We start from the raw sequence: 14034 nt of genomic DNA, 5'->3' as shown, positions 1-14034 counted from the left end.
TCATGAATTACAGGTTTGATGTGTTGGTTATTTATTTCTTCTAATGCCCATTAGAATAAGCCACAAATACTAAAATCAAAAAATGTTACTCTAAGTACCACCTAAAAGCTTGTGTGCCTCTGGTGATATTTGTACCCTACTTTAGGAACCAATATAGGACATGCTACTGTTGATTTCTTTTTCCTTCTCAAACCCTCTGTTCTTCTGACCTGAAAAACCCAGCTCCCTCTTGGTTCTCCCAATACCTCTCTTTACTCACTCTTTCACTGGCTCTGCTCCTTAAATGCTAGTATTTTCTAAGATTCCCTTCTAGGACTTTTCTTCTCACCCTGAACAATCTGAGGGAACCAGTGGCATCTCTGTATGAACATGTCTATCACTGAACTTAGTTTCCAGCACCACATCAAGGCATAGATAATTTCTTTTCCATATTCCTTCTCTAAATTAATGACATTGACATTTATCCAGTTACCAAAATTAGAAACCTCTCTAGTCAGTTCACATTCTGAGTCCATTGTTTTCAGCCCTTCCTCTCTCATTATATTTCTAACCTCCTCTGCCCCTCTTCACACTCATCTGACAACTGGCCTCTTACTTCACTGAGAAGTAATCAAAAGTCTCACCATCATACCTGCATCTATACCTATATATTGTACCTTCTCCTATCTAAGGACAACCTCTAGGCTACACCTGTGCCTTGGAGCCCATCCCCTTCTGTTTATTCAAGAGTTTTGCTTCTACAGTTTTTACTGCATCTTCAATTTCTTCCTCTTTACTGGACATTTCCTACAGGAACACACTGCAATACCTCTTATTTTTAGAACAATAAAACCAAAACCAAATATCTTCGATCCCACACCCCCCCCCCCCAACTACCATCCCATTTTTCTGCCCCTCGCTACAGCAAAACTCCTTGAAAGAGCTGCTGGCCATCTCCACTTCGTCACCTACTTCACAAGCCATTTAATACAAACTTTTAGAAGACTGCCAACAACCTCCATGTTCAGAAATCCGATGCTTTATTCTCTGTCCTCATCCAACTCAAGCTCTTAGAATATATCCATGTAGCATAAGAATAATGATATAACTGACCACTCCTTGGAACACTTTCTTCGCTTGGCTTCTGGAACAGAATACTTGCCTGGTTTCCCTACTGTCTTACTGGCTACTCCTGTAATGTTCTTCCTCTTCCTGACAACTAAATGTTGGCTGGAATGCCCTAGTAATTAATCGTTGACCTCTTTTCTTTTTATACTGATCACTGAGGTAACTTCATCCAATTTTGTGATTTTAAAAGACATTCATATGTCCATGGTTCACAAATTTTCATCTCTAGCCTGGGGCTCTTCCTTGACCATAATGACATTCATATATATCCAACTGCCTACCCAATAACATCACTTAAACATTTAGAAGGCAACTGAAACTTGTTTAAAACCAAACTTGTTTTTCTCCCTAAATCTGTTCCTTCCTCAGACTTCATCTCATTAAATAGCACCACTGGTTATTAAAAATCTCATTAAATAGCACCTAGTTGCTTAGGTCCCATATTTAGGAGTCACCCTGACCTCTGTTTCTTTCATTTCCCATACTTCCTCTGGTAGTGTCTTATTGGTTCCACCTTCAAAAATATACCCCAGATAGGACGATCACTTCTCACCTTCTCCCCTCTCACCCCACTGGTCCGAGGCAACATCATCCTTCACCTACATCTTTGCAACAGCATCCTAACTGGTCTTCCTGCTCGTGCCCTTACCTGACTACAATCTATCTTCAACAGAGCAGCCAGAAGAATCCTCTTAAAATGTACATCAGATCATTTTCCTCTAATGCTCAAAACCTTCCAAATCATACATCTTTCTCTTAGAATAATATCTGCACCTACCATTCTTTCTCTTATTAGAATGGTCTGCAAGGCAGTGAAGATGCGGTTCTACCCTCCTCCCGTTCGTCTCTGCTTTCATTTCCTCCAACACCACCAAACCACAGAAAAGCTCCCCTTGCATAAGCTTTTGCAACAACTATTTTCTCTGCCTGAAATGCTCTTATGCTGTATGTCTGCATGGTCCAACCCTTTACCTCCTTCAAATCTTTGCTCAAGTGTCACTTTCTCAATGGGGCCTCCCTTAATCCAATTTAAATATCACACCAACCCTCCTGCTCTATTTATTTTTCCCCAGAGCACTTATTTTCTAACATACTAAATAACTTCTTTAGTATGTTTATCATCTGCTCTGTTTCTCTTTACTAGAATGGAGCTCCGTAAGACTTGGAGTTTTTTGTTTGTTTGGTTTCTAGTTCCTAGAATAGTAGACATTAGTTGAATAAATGAATGAATAAATAAGCCATACTCAGGTCCCTTTGGTTGAAAGAAAACAAATACTCTATTGCTTTAGAAGGTTATATCCACTATCAAATTTCATTTTTCTTAAATATTATTTGGCCAGGTTAACAATCTATAATGACTGGAGGACAACTGTAGAAAGATCTTAAGCAGGGGCCAACAGGCTCATTCCTCAAAAGAAAACAATTTTTTTTGCATGCTGAACAAAAAATTCATGTTAAAAACCAAGAAGTATTTATATATATACTCAATGTCTTTCGGAGGCTGAAGTGTAAAACCACTGGTTAACAAAACCTGGCTAAATGTCTTAACCTCTTATGAAAACAAAAGGTAACCATTTTGCTCATGAAACCTAAATGCTGGGAATCCCAAAAGACAAATATTACCTACTGAGCGAATATTACAAGTATGGCTACCAGATCTTCTGTGTAAAATCCAAGGCTTTACAGCAATCTAATGATGCAAAATTCAGAAGAGATCAAAGTGACACGCTAAACTGAAAGGGACCATTTTAGGTGTGCTTTTAGGGTTCATTATGACTGTCCCCCATAATATAGTTCAGAGGCATGTTTTATATAGGGATGTATGTATCTCTTTTGAGGGATGATATAAGAAGTGCAGTGATTATACTACTTTCATACAATGACTCAAGAATCTACAAATATGAATTCTTTCAGTCTTGGCAGTGGAATAGTTTATGGCTTGAGAATAAAAGAATTACGCATGAGAGCCACACTGGTCTTGGAAGACAGAGGACTCAGATTTCAGTCTCTGTGCTACCAATGACTGACTCTGTGACTTGAGTAAATCATAACCTTTGCTTCTAGATTCATAAAAAAGGCACTTTTCTTATCCCTTCTCTCACCGTCACATAGATACTTATCAAAGGATTGTTTGTTAGCCAAATAATTGAAGCCCTTTAAGTAACGAAGTATAAAAATTTATACATATTACATATAGAGAGGTACATCTAGCTTTGTTGCAGGATGCACCTGCACCTACAGGATTTTGAGCCTGTAAAAAGTTAACCAGTTTTCATTCTTCCAACAAAAATAAATGGAGGGAAGCTAACTAGTAGCATATTAAAAATGCTATAAAAACTGTGTCTTTCAGACTGTATTTTCTTTCTTTTTTTTAAAGCAGATATCTTCACTAATTCTCATCAAGAATGTGATAAAGCAAAGGTCCTTAACTGCACGTAGCATGTGTTGGATAGTCCACAGGAGGGCAGCAAAATGCAGGATTTCTTTTCCTTCAAAATCTGAACTCCATGTAAAATTGCTTTAAGCTACAAGTTATAAATCTACAGAAATTTGGGTGGAAGAACACAGACTAAAACCACAGGCGAGAAACAAGTTATAAAAGGAGGTAAGATTTAGGTAAATAGTAAGTAGATGCTATAAGTACAGAAACATTATAAAGACAACACAGGATAATTCTTCTGCACATTGGAACAGATATTAAAGCTCATGTATGTGATTTGGAAATTCTATTTTTTTCTATGGTGGTGAAAGCTTTGAAATACATGTTATAGAGAAATGTATATAACATTCTAACCATACCTAGACATTAAAGTCTGAGTTCTGTATAACATTTATTCGTAATTTCTAAAGATCTGGGCCAATAATTTTAAGTGGGTAGGTGTCTCAGTGGATTAAGAAAAGACCAATGTTCAGAGACTGTGGGGCTGATGCTTAATTATACTCAGTTAATAACAATGCCACTGTTAGCGGCATACCTATACGCATGTAATGAAGTCTAACAAATATAACCTTCTATTGATCTTATGTTTTCTAATGTAAGAAAAGTAATACTGAATGAAGAATACTAAAAGTAAAATTATGCATATCAGAGACATAATAATAGAACATGTATATTGCTTAAGTAGTAGAAAGCATCTTTTTTAGATGTAACTTTTTAATTTTCAAATCAGTGAAACTGAAGAATGAAAGTATGTAGAAAATACTCTTAAGTAATAAACGCTTGGAAAATCCACTATCATGAATATTACAGATTTAATATCCACGTTTTGCTTATTATAAATTATTTTCCATTTTTCATCATTAGAGAAGATAATCATTATCGTTTCATGAAATTCCATTTTCTGTGACACCTTGTTATTTTCAATTTTTGAAAAGTCCTTTTTTAGTGTTGAGCACTCAAGAGACCTTACTTATACTCAAAAGCATTGTAAGTTTATTTAACAGGTTCCATTTTACTTTAAAAAAGGCCAAGTATGTTGTTACTGAAAAATGAGTTTGTTAAAGTGGCCAATTCAGTTCTATTTAAGTTGAATTGTAAAATAACAAGTCAATAAATGTGGACAAAAACTATGTATTTAAAAATTGCCAAAATAAAATGTTTAATCAAAACTGGAAGCAGTAGCTTCTCTTTCACAGTCAACTTGAGAGTTGGCAATTAAAAAATCAATCTATTATGTTTTCCTTCCCAGCATCCTTGAAACTGTAATGCTGATATAAAAATACCTATAAAAGAAAAGAATTTATTAAGTACTATTCAAAGGAGAGAGAGAGATGATGATGATAATAAGCAGTTTCTGTAAGAACACATGCAACTAATAAATGGCGGTAAATAAGAGGATTATCTAGATTAATCAAAGTTTGGGAAAACTGTCAGATAAATGATTCTGCACTAATTGACACATTTTTAGCTATAAAGTCTTTACAAGAAAATTTTGTGAGCATAATGATTATGTACTTCTAAGCTGAATGAATCAGTGTTCAAAGCTAAATAAATACATTACCCGTGTATATACTCCAAGAAACATAAACTAAAAATCTGTGTGAAAAATTTCCAAGATTATATATGAAAAGCAATACTTACTGATGTTAAAAGACTACTGATAATTTTACCATTTAGTTCATACTACCCAAAACATTACACTATATTACAGTCGCTATAAAAAAACAGTGTCTAATGTGGATCTTTAAAGAAAATAATTTAGGGAAGATTAACAACAGTGGTCAGAAAAGTTGTTTTTAAAATGTTTTCCAAGACTATTTAACTATTTTTGATCTTGAAAAGCTCATCTGAAAAGCTTTTAAATTGGTAGCTTTTCAAACAGGCTTTCATAAGAGAATTTTTTAGGTTGGAAAAAGGGTGTATAAGGGCAGCTTAAATCTTGTCCAAAAAAACCCAATTACAATATGAATTCCTTGAAATATCACTCAGCCATAAAAAGGAACAAAATTGGGTCATTTATAGAGATGTGGATGGACCTAGAGACTGTCATACAGAGTGAAGTAAGTCAGAAAGAGAAAAACAAATATTGTATATTAATGCATATATGTTGGAATCTGAAAAAATTGGTACAGACAATCTTACTTACAAAGCAGAAATAGAGACACAGACCTAGAGAACAAATGTATGGATACCAAGGGGGAAAGGGGGCACTGGGATGAACTGGGAGATTGGGACTGACATATATACACTATTGATACGGTGTATAAAATAGATAACTAATGAGAACCTACTGTATAGCATAGGGAACTCTACTCAGTGCTCTGTGGTGACCTAAATGGGAAGGAAATCCAAAAAAGAGGGGACATATGTATACGTATAGCTCATTCACTTTGCTGTACAGCAGAAACTAACACAACACTGTAAAGCAACTATACTCCAATAAAAATTAAAAAAAAAAAAAAAAGACCCTCTGGACATCAAAGGCTGGGGTGTGCTCCCTTGGTTGGCAATACTCCACGTGTACTGTCACACATCATAGCTGGGAGGAGGTAATGTTGTCCATGACTCCATGGGAAGAGGACAACCGGAAGTTCTGCATTTGTACCCCTCAAGGACTCTGCCTTGGCTGATTTTAACTAGTATCTTTTCCCTGTAATAAACTGTAACTATGAGTATTACAAAAAAAAAATATATGAATTCCTTGATTATTGGAAATAGAATCACAAGCCTTGCTTCTTGAAACCTTTGTATAGTCATAATAAAAACTTTAGACAGATATATCAAACAAGATAACTTATGAAGCTTCTTTCAATATTGCAAAAATGAAAAAGTAAAGGGCAGACAGAATCATCTGAAGGCACAGAAATGCTAATCATTACTCAGAGGTTTTGTCTCCTTTTTCATCAACAGTTTAGGAAAGCTCAGAGATAACTGGAGTAAATGCAACTGTTAGGTTTTAAAATGTAAGAAGTTCATGGTTTCAACAGAGGTGTCTGCTTCTTTCAAGTTTCAGCTTTTCAAAGCTGGAACTCAGCAAAACAACTGTCAATAAATAGGATTATTGTGGAAACAAGTAATGCAAAAACACTGTTAAAGAAAAATTTAATATTGAAATTAGTTCAGTATTATCAATGAGTTTTAAACCTAGAAAATGCTATAGCATATATTTCCATTAGGGGTAACTATTTATTTAGGAGTTAGCAGACGTTGGATTCTTTTCTAAACTAATTAATTACAATGTAAAAACGGCTAATGTTTTTTAATTTAAAAAAAAAATTTAAAAAATGAGTTCTCTGAAAGAACCAAAAATGGTATTCCCTCTTTCCAAGTCAAATTATTTTCTTTTATTGTTATTGTATCAGATTCAATAATATTCTTGGGGACTTCCCTGGTGGCGCAGTGGTTAAGAGTCTGCCTGCCAATGCAGGGGACACGGGTTCTAGCCCTGGTCCGGGAAGATCCCACATGCCACGGAGCAACTAAGCATGTGAGCCACAACTACTGAAGCCCGCGTGCCTAGAGCCCGTGCTCCGCAACAAGAGAAGCCACCGTAATGAGAAGCCCACGCTCTGCAACGAAGGGTAGCCCCCGCTCACCACAACTAGAGAAAGCCTGTGCGCAGCAATGAAGACCCAATGCAGCCAAAAATTTAAAAATTATTAAAAAAAACAAAAAGTGAGCAGAAAAGAAAAAAAAAAGCAATTAAAAAAATATTCTTGGAATAACCTGGACTATCAGATACTACAATTTTGAGAAAGATCTGTTTCAAGTTAATAGTTCCCCGGGCTAGTTGAGATTATGTTCTGGGGGAAAAAGAGCTTAAGACAACTGAATTTCCTCTCTTGACATCAGTGACATAAAGTAACAATAAATTTCAAGAAACTGAAATACTAAGCAAAAGCATGTAAAACAAATACTAAAGAAAAGGCTTTTAGAAAAGGATCACTATATACATACAAAACCCTTCTTCCCAATATCAGAAAAGAAGAGAGGTGAGGGAGATGATAGTCAGTAAAGAAAATAAGAAATTCTATTAATATAAACAGCTCATTGAAAAAAATGAAATCCTGTTTATAAGGCTGTCCTTAGATATAACCTACAAAACTTTAAAGACCACAACATATTTTCTAGTATTATGTAAGAAGATAAAGATCCTTAACCTTTAGAGTCATATTTTGTATTCATCATGAATTTCTAATGGCTTACTTTTACATAACACCTACTCTGTGACAATAAACTCATTTAATCCTCCCAAAAAGTATATGAGATTTTACTGTCTTTCATTTTATAGATTAGGACACAAATTACTTTAATGGGAACAGAAAGACAGTAATGGCAGAGCCAGGGCTCAAACATGAATCTGTATGACTCTAGAACTAGCCACCCCACTATACTGCCTTGCTAAAAACACTGTTAGACCTTCAGCACTCACGCACGAATTCTAGTTTAGATGGTGCTCAACAATGATCTACAACTGAGCTAAAGAGTCTGAGAGATTTTTTGTTTCTTCACTAAAAAAAGGGCTCTGATATTTAAAATGACTTCCTGCCTTCCATTAAAATCCTAAGGCAGTCTGGTATAGTGAATCAGTTTGGGTGCCAAATCTAGTAGTTACTGATGTCTTTTAGACAAGTCACTTAACGAAGTGTGTGCCACTTTTTTTCTTCTTCTAAATATCTGAAGTGAAGGAGGTGAGCTAGTCCTCTGGTTGAATATTATAATCTAATTTGAACATTAAACACGGCACCTACTGTGTTCTCTACAAAAGCAAGGTACTGAGGATTCACATGTATACAAACTGCACCACTCATAATTCAAGTTAAACTCATTTTTTTTCTTCCAGTGAAGGTTAAATAAGTAAATAATCAAATATCGTGGAACTACTATATTCAATATCCTATGATAAACCATAAATAAAAAAATATAAAAAAAGAATGTATTCCTTATATTCAATGTGTTCACATAATATGTTCCTTAAAAAGCTAAAAATAAAATTACCATATGACCCAGCAATCCCACTACTGGGCATATACCCAGAGAAAACCGTAATTCAAAAAGACACATGCACCCCAATGTTCACTGCAGCACTATTTACAATAGCCAGGACATGGAAGCAACCTAAATGCCCACCGACAGACGAATGGATAAAGAAGATGTGGAACATATATACAATGGAATATTACTCAGCCATAAAAAGGAACGAAATTGGGTCATTTGTAGAGACGTGGATGGATCTAGAGACTGTCATACAGAGTGAAGTAAGTCAGAAAGAGAAAAACAAATATCGTATATTAACTCATATATGTGGCACCTAGAAAAATGGTACAGATGAACCGGTTTGCAGGGCAGAAATAGAGACACAGATGTAGAGAACAAACGTATGGACACCAAGGGGGGAAAGTGGAGGGGGGTCTGGGGGTGGTGGTGTGATGAATTGGGCGATTGGGATTGACATGTATACACTGATGTGTATAAAATTGATGACTAACAAGAACCTGCTGTATTAAAAAATAAATACAATTCAAAAAAAAAAGAATGTATACATATGTATAACTGAATCACTTTGCTGTACAGCAGAAATTAATACAACATCGTAAATCAACTATACATCAATAAAAAAATATTGAAGAAAAAAATATCATGGAACTTAGAAATTTACAATAGTTGAGACAGACATTAACTCAAGTAGCTCTGACCCAGGTGGACACACTGCTGCACACGTGTGTATGTATACACATATGTACACAAGCGTGGTGCCTGTGGGAGGAAGCGGAAGAATGCAAAGTAGATAGCCGCTTCACGTCGGACGACTGCCTGAAAGGTGCGGTGAAGGTCCACACCACCTCCACTCAAAGACAAGGGGCTGTACTTCGGTGAATGAGAATAGAAACACTGCTTCAAATCTCATTACACAGTTTGAATTTGTGGCAGAAAAAAACATCTTTTACCATAAATATGAGTTGTTGTAAAACATCAGAGATTTGGGGGAGAGAAAAAAATCTCGCAGCTTATCAATCCCAGCCTTTCTCAAACTAGGGTTCTGGGAGAGAATTAAGCCTAATGCTCCAAGGCATGTACACAGCAAGTTATTAATTAATTTCTTTCCTATGTATCTAGAATTACACTGGTTATGTAAAAACCTTGGAAAAATTAAGAAAATCATTTTCTGTGTTCTGTTGATCAAAACAGGAATCCTGATTGAACTCATTATTTTGCCAGCATTTAACAGCTGCTTACCACTGCAAACAGAAGAGGTGATGTTGTACAGAAAAGGATAAAACTGCATACAGCGAATCAACTTCAGGCTGTTTTCACACTCTGGGCATTTGGTAGTTAATTTCAAAGCCTGTCTAAAGGCCTCAAGTGCCCCACTGATATTCTTCAGAGCAAGGTAAGCATTTCCCAGGCTCAAAAAGGTCAGGGGCTGAAAAGAAAAAAAAAAAAAATCAGAAAATGTTAATGAATTAATATTTTCTGAGAGTTACAAAACCTTTACAGTATATGTCTTTTGGCTTTTTTTAGGTTACCTCATAAAAGTTACCCCAACTGTCCATTTTATTTACATCAGCTAATTCTAAACTGTTTAACATAAATTTATTTTTTACCTTTTTACTAAGATAAAAAATACAATAAAGTGTGTAACATGCACTAGTCTTAAGCATACAGCTCAGTGAAGTTTTATATATGTATATACCCCTGTAACCACCACTCATCTAAAGATACAAAACGTTTAGAACATTTCTGGTGCCCCAAGAGGTTCCCCTGGGCAATGCAACCCCAATCCCAGAGGTAACCACTTGATGTGATGTTGTGACTATCACCATAGCTCAGCTCTGCCTTGCCTGTTCTTGAACTTCATATAAATGGAATCAAACAGCATGTTCTCTTACGTGTATAATATGTACCCTTTTGCATCTGCTTTCACTCAACACAACATCTAATATTCAAGAAACCAGATGTTTTTTGTGTACTGTTTGTTCATTCTTCTTAAAAGAAATTGATGTGTAATGTTTCATCATGTGAATACACCACAATTTGTTCATCCATTCTCTTACTGATAGGGAGTTTTTGGATTGTTTGCAGTTTTGGGCTACTATAAATAAAGCTACTATGAACAGTCATGTAAATGTCTTTTGATAGACATATGTACTCATTTTCCTTGGGTATACACTTAGTAGTGGTTCTTAAGGTAGACATACATTTAGTTTTAGGAGATACAACGAAATCATTTCCCAGTGGACATACAGACTTACACTCCTACCAACAACTGTTGAGAATTCACTGACTTGTTACTGTCAGTTTTTTAAATTTAGCTGTTTTAGTGAGATGCTTAAGTGGCATCTCACTGTGATTTTAATGTGCATTTCCTTGATTAGTAATAATGTTGAATATTTTTTCATGTGCTTACTGGCACTTCGGGTACCCTCATTGCTGAAGTGCTGTTATTTTCCCCATTTAAAAAAAATTGGGTTGCCTTTTTCTTATTGATTTGAAGGAGTTCTTTATATATATACTAGACATGAGACCTTTGCTGGAAATATTTATTGCAAATATCTTCTCCAAGTCTGTTGTTTGCCTTTTTATTCTCTTAATGGTATCTTCTGATAAACAGAAATTCTTAATTTTAATGAAGTTCAGTTATATATTTTTTTCTTTTATAGTTAGTGCTTTTTGAAATCTTTGCCAGCTATAAGGTAACAAAGACTTTCTCCTATGTTTTCATCAAGAAGCTTTATTGTTTTATCTTTCACATTTTGGTACATGATCCACCTCAAATTAATCTTGTGTATGATATGGAGTAGGAGTCAAGGTTCATTTCTTTTTCCATAGGGGATATCCAAGTACTCCATTACTACTTATCGAAAAACCAAAGGCTCCCCACACACACTGTACTAGTGTGCCTTTGTCATAAATCAGGTGACCATATATGCAGGGGCCTATTTCTAATTTCTCTATTGTGTTCCATTGATATATTTGAGTATCTTTGTGCCAGTACCATACTGATTTAATTACAGTAAGTCTTGAAATCTGGTAATATAAACCTTCCAACTCTGTTTTTTTCTTCCCCTCACACCCCAATTTTTGAGCTATTCTAGATCCATTTTTATGTAGATTTTTGACTCTCCTTATCAGTTTACACACACATATACATGCAATTGCTGGGAGTTTGGGATCGAATTGAATCTATAAATCAATTTGAAGAGAACTTACATCTTAACAATATTGAATCTTTCAATCCATGAACATGATGTATATCACCATTTATTTAGGTTTTCTTTCTCTTAGCAATGTTTTGTAATCATGATAGAAATCTTGTGCATCTTCCTTTAGATTTACTTCTAGATATCTGATTTTTTTGATGCTATTGTAAATAGTCTTAAAATTCTATCTTCCAATTGTTTGTTGAGACTTTGTTTTTATACACAGCCCGAAGTATTCAGTTTAGGTCATTTTAGCAGAAATATACCCATGCTTAGTATTTGCTGCACACAAACCATTTATTCTACAAACCATCTATTTACTTTATCATTAAAAATATTTTAAAAGATCTAAGAATGTTTTATTCTCAAATTGCACAGTATATCCCGTGAAAAGCAATTATCCCCTATAATTTATCAGCTACTTGCTTTTGATTCAGGCTGTTAGGTCATCAGAAATATCTCACTATAACCAAAGCAAGGTGTACAAAATATTCCAGATTAAAGAGGCCTAATCTAGATAGCACTCAGGTTACATTTAAAGTATTACTTAGTGGTTCACACTAAGATATACAATTAAATTCCATACATAGATTTCAAAAATGTCTTTATATTTTCCATAAGAAAACGAAGTATCATGATTATCCTTACAACTAGAATGAAGGAAACGAAGTATCGTGATTATCCCTATGACTAGAATGATAGTTGTGCAAGTATCTTGTCTTGAGACGAACTGGTTAGCATTTTGGAAAAAAAGAATAATTTTCATGAATTCATTCCGAAAATAATTACTGAGTGTTTACCATGTTTCAAATACTGGTTTTGACACTGGGGATACAGCAGAAAATAAGAAAGATAAATCCCAGCCTTAGTGGATCTTATAATCTCGTGTCACACAATTGTGAGTAAAATGTGATGAAGGACAGCAGGAAAGAGACATAAATAGTACTAAGCATAGGGAAGAGAGTGCCATTACAAATAGAGTAGTAAGGGAAAGACTCACTGAGAAGTTAGTATTTGTAAAAGCTTTTAAGGAGATGAGGAGCAAGCTATGAAGAATCTTAGTGGGATGAAGCATTCCAAGCAGAGAGAATAGAAAATGCAAAGGTCCTGAGGAGGGAGCACAGCTAGCACGTTCAAGGAACTGCAAGGCGGCAAGTGAGGCTAGAACAGAATGACCAAAGGAACGATCTCATGGAGACGAGGTCAGAAAAGCAACAAGGTCATGTAGGACCTTCTACATCATTATAAATTCTTGTCTCTTACTGTGAGTTACATGGAGAGTCACCACAGAGATTTGAACAGACAAATAACAACATCTGACATTAAATTAAAAAATTACTAACTTTGTTTCTTGTGTTTTTTCAATGTAGAAGGTAATTTTTCAATTCTGGCTATGGGATGGAGAGAATTTAGGTGAAAGGAGAGGGGAAGCGGCTCCCTTTAAGCAATACTCACATATAAGTTTAGCATATGTTGAGCACTACTGGTGCTGTATTTATTCATAATGCAATTTCTTTCTTTTTTTTTTTTTGGCTGCGCTGCGTGGCACGTGGGATCTTAGTTCCCTAACCAGGGATCGAATCCGTGCCCCCTGCAGTGGAAGTGTGGAGTCTTAACCACTGGACCAACAGGGAAGTCCCTGACAACATCAGACTTTTAGTAAGAATTTCATTGACTGTTGCATTGTGAATAGAGTGTAGGGTGACAAAAGCAGAAAGCCAAGAAGGTAGTTAGGAGGCTACTGAAATAATCTAGATAAAAGACAATGATGGTGTAGATAAGATAGCAGTGGAGATGATGGTAAATAGTGAAATTCTGGGTATATTTTAAAAACAGAATCAGCAAGATTAGTTAATAGATTGAATCTGCCCTGAGAGAAGGAGAAAGGTACGAAGGATGGCTCAAAGGTTTTGTCCTGAGATACTGGCTTTACTGTTTCCTGAAATGGGGAAGACTGAGAACAAATTAGAACAATGTTAAGGAGCTTAGTTTTGGCCTGTAGTTTTAGACTGTGTTTTAGACATTCAAGTGGAGGTGTCATGAAAGCTGTTGGATAAAGGAGTCTGGAGTTCAGAGCAAAGGTGATAAGTGACTCAATAAGGAAAGTGTACTGTTCTTGAGATATGGTCCTGGAACAACCAGATATCCGTTTGGATATGAACTTTGATGAATGAACTTCGATCCCTACCTCACATTGCAAAGAAAATATAACTTGAAATGGATCATAGGCCTAAATGTGAAACCTGAAACTGTAAAACATCTAGAACACAACATAGGAAAAGACCT

General features: G+C 35.4%; 1 protein-coding gene across 2 annotated transcripts in view; it reads right to left on the bottom strand.

Moving 5' to 3' along the window:
- TTC17 (tetratricopeptide repeat domain 17) overlaps positions 1–14034 on the bottom strand; it is a 149961-nt gene that overhangs the window by 68774 nt on the left and 67153 nt on the right. For both annotated transcript variants that reach the window (XM_068555759.1, XM_068555760.1), the window contains exon 16: positions 9785–9971. In XM_068555759.1, coding sequence (XP_068411860.1) covers positions 9785–9971 — 187 coding nt within the window. The remainder of the gene's footprint in view (positions 1–9784; positions 9972–14034) is intronic.

Source organism: Eschrichtius robustus, chromosome 11, assembly GCF_028021215.1.
Source record: "Eschrichtius robustus isolate mEscRob2 chromosome 11, mEscRob2.pri, whole genome shotgun sequence".
Taxonomy (NCBI): Eukaryota; Metazoa; Chordata; class Mammalia; order Artiodactyla; family Eschrichtiidae; genus Eschrichtius; species Eschrichtius robustus.
This window is presented reverse-complemented; position numbering and strand designations above follow the sequence as displayed.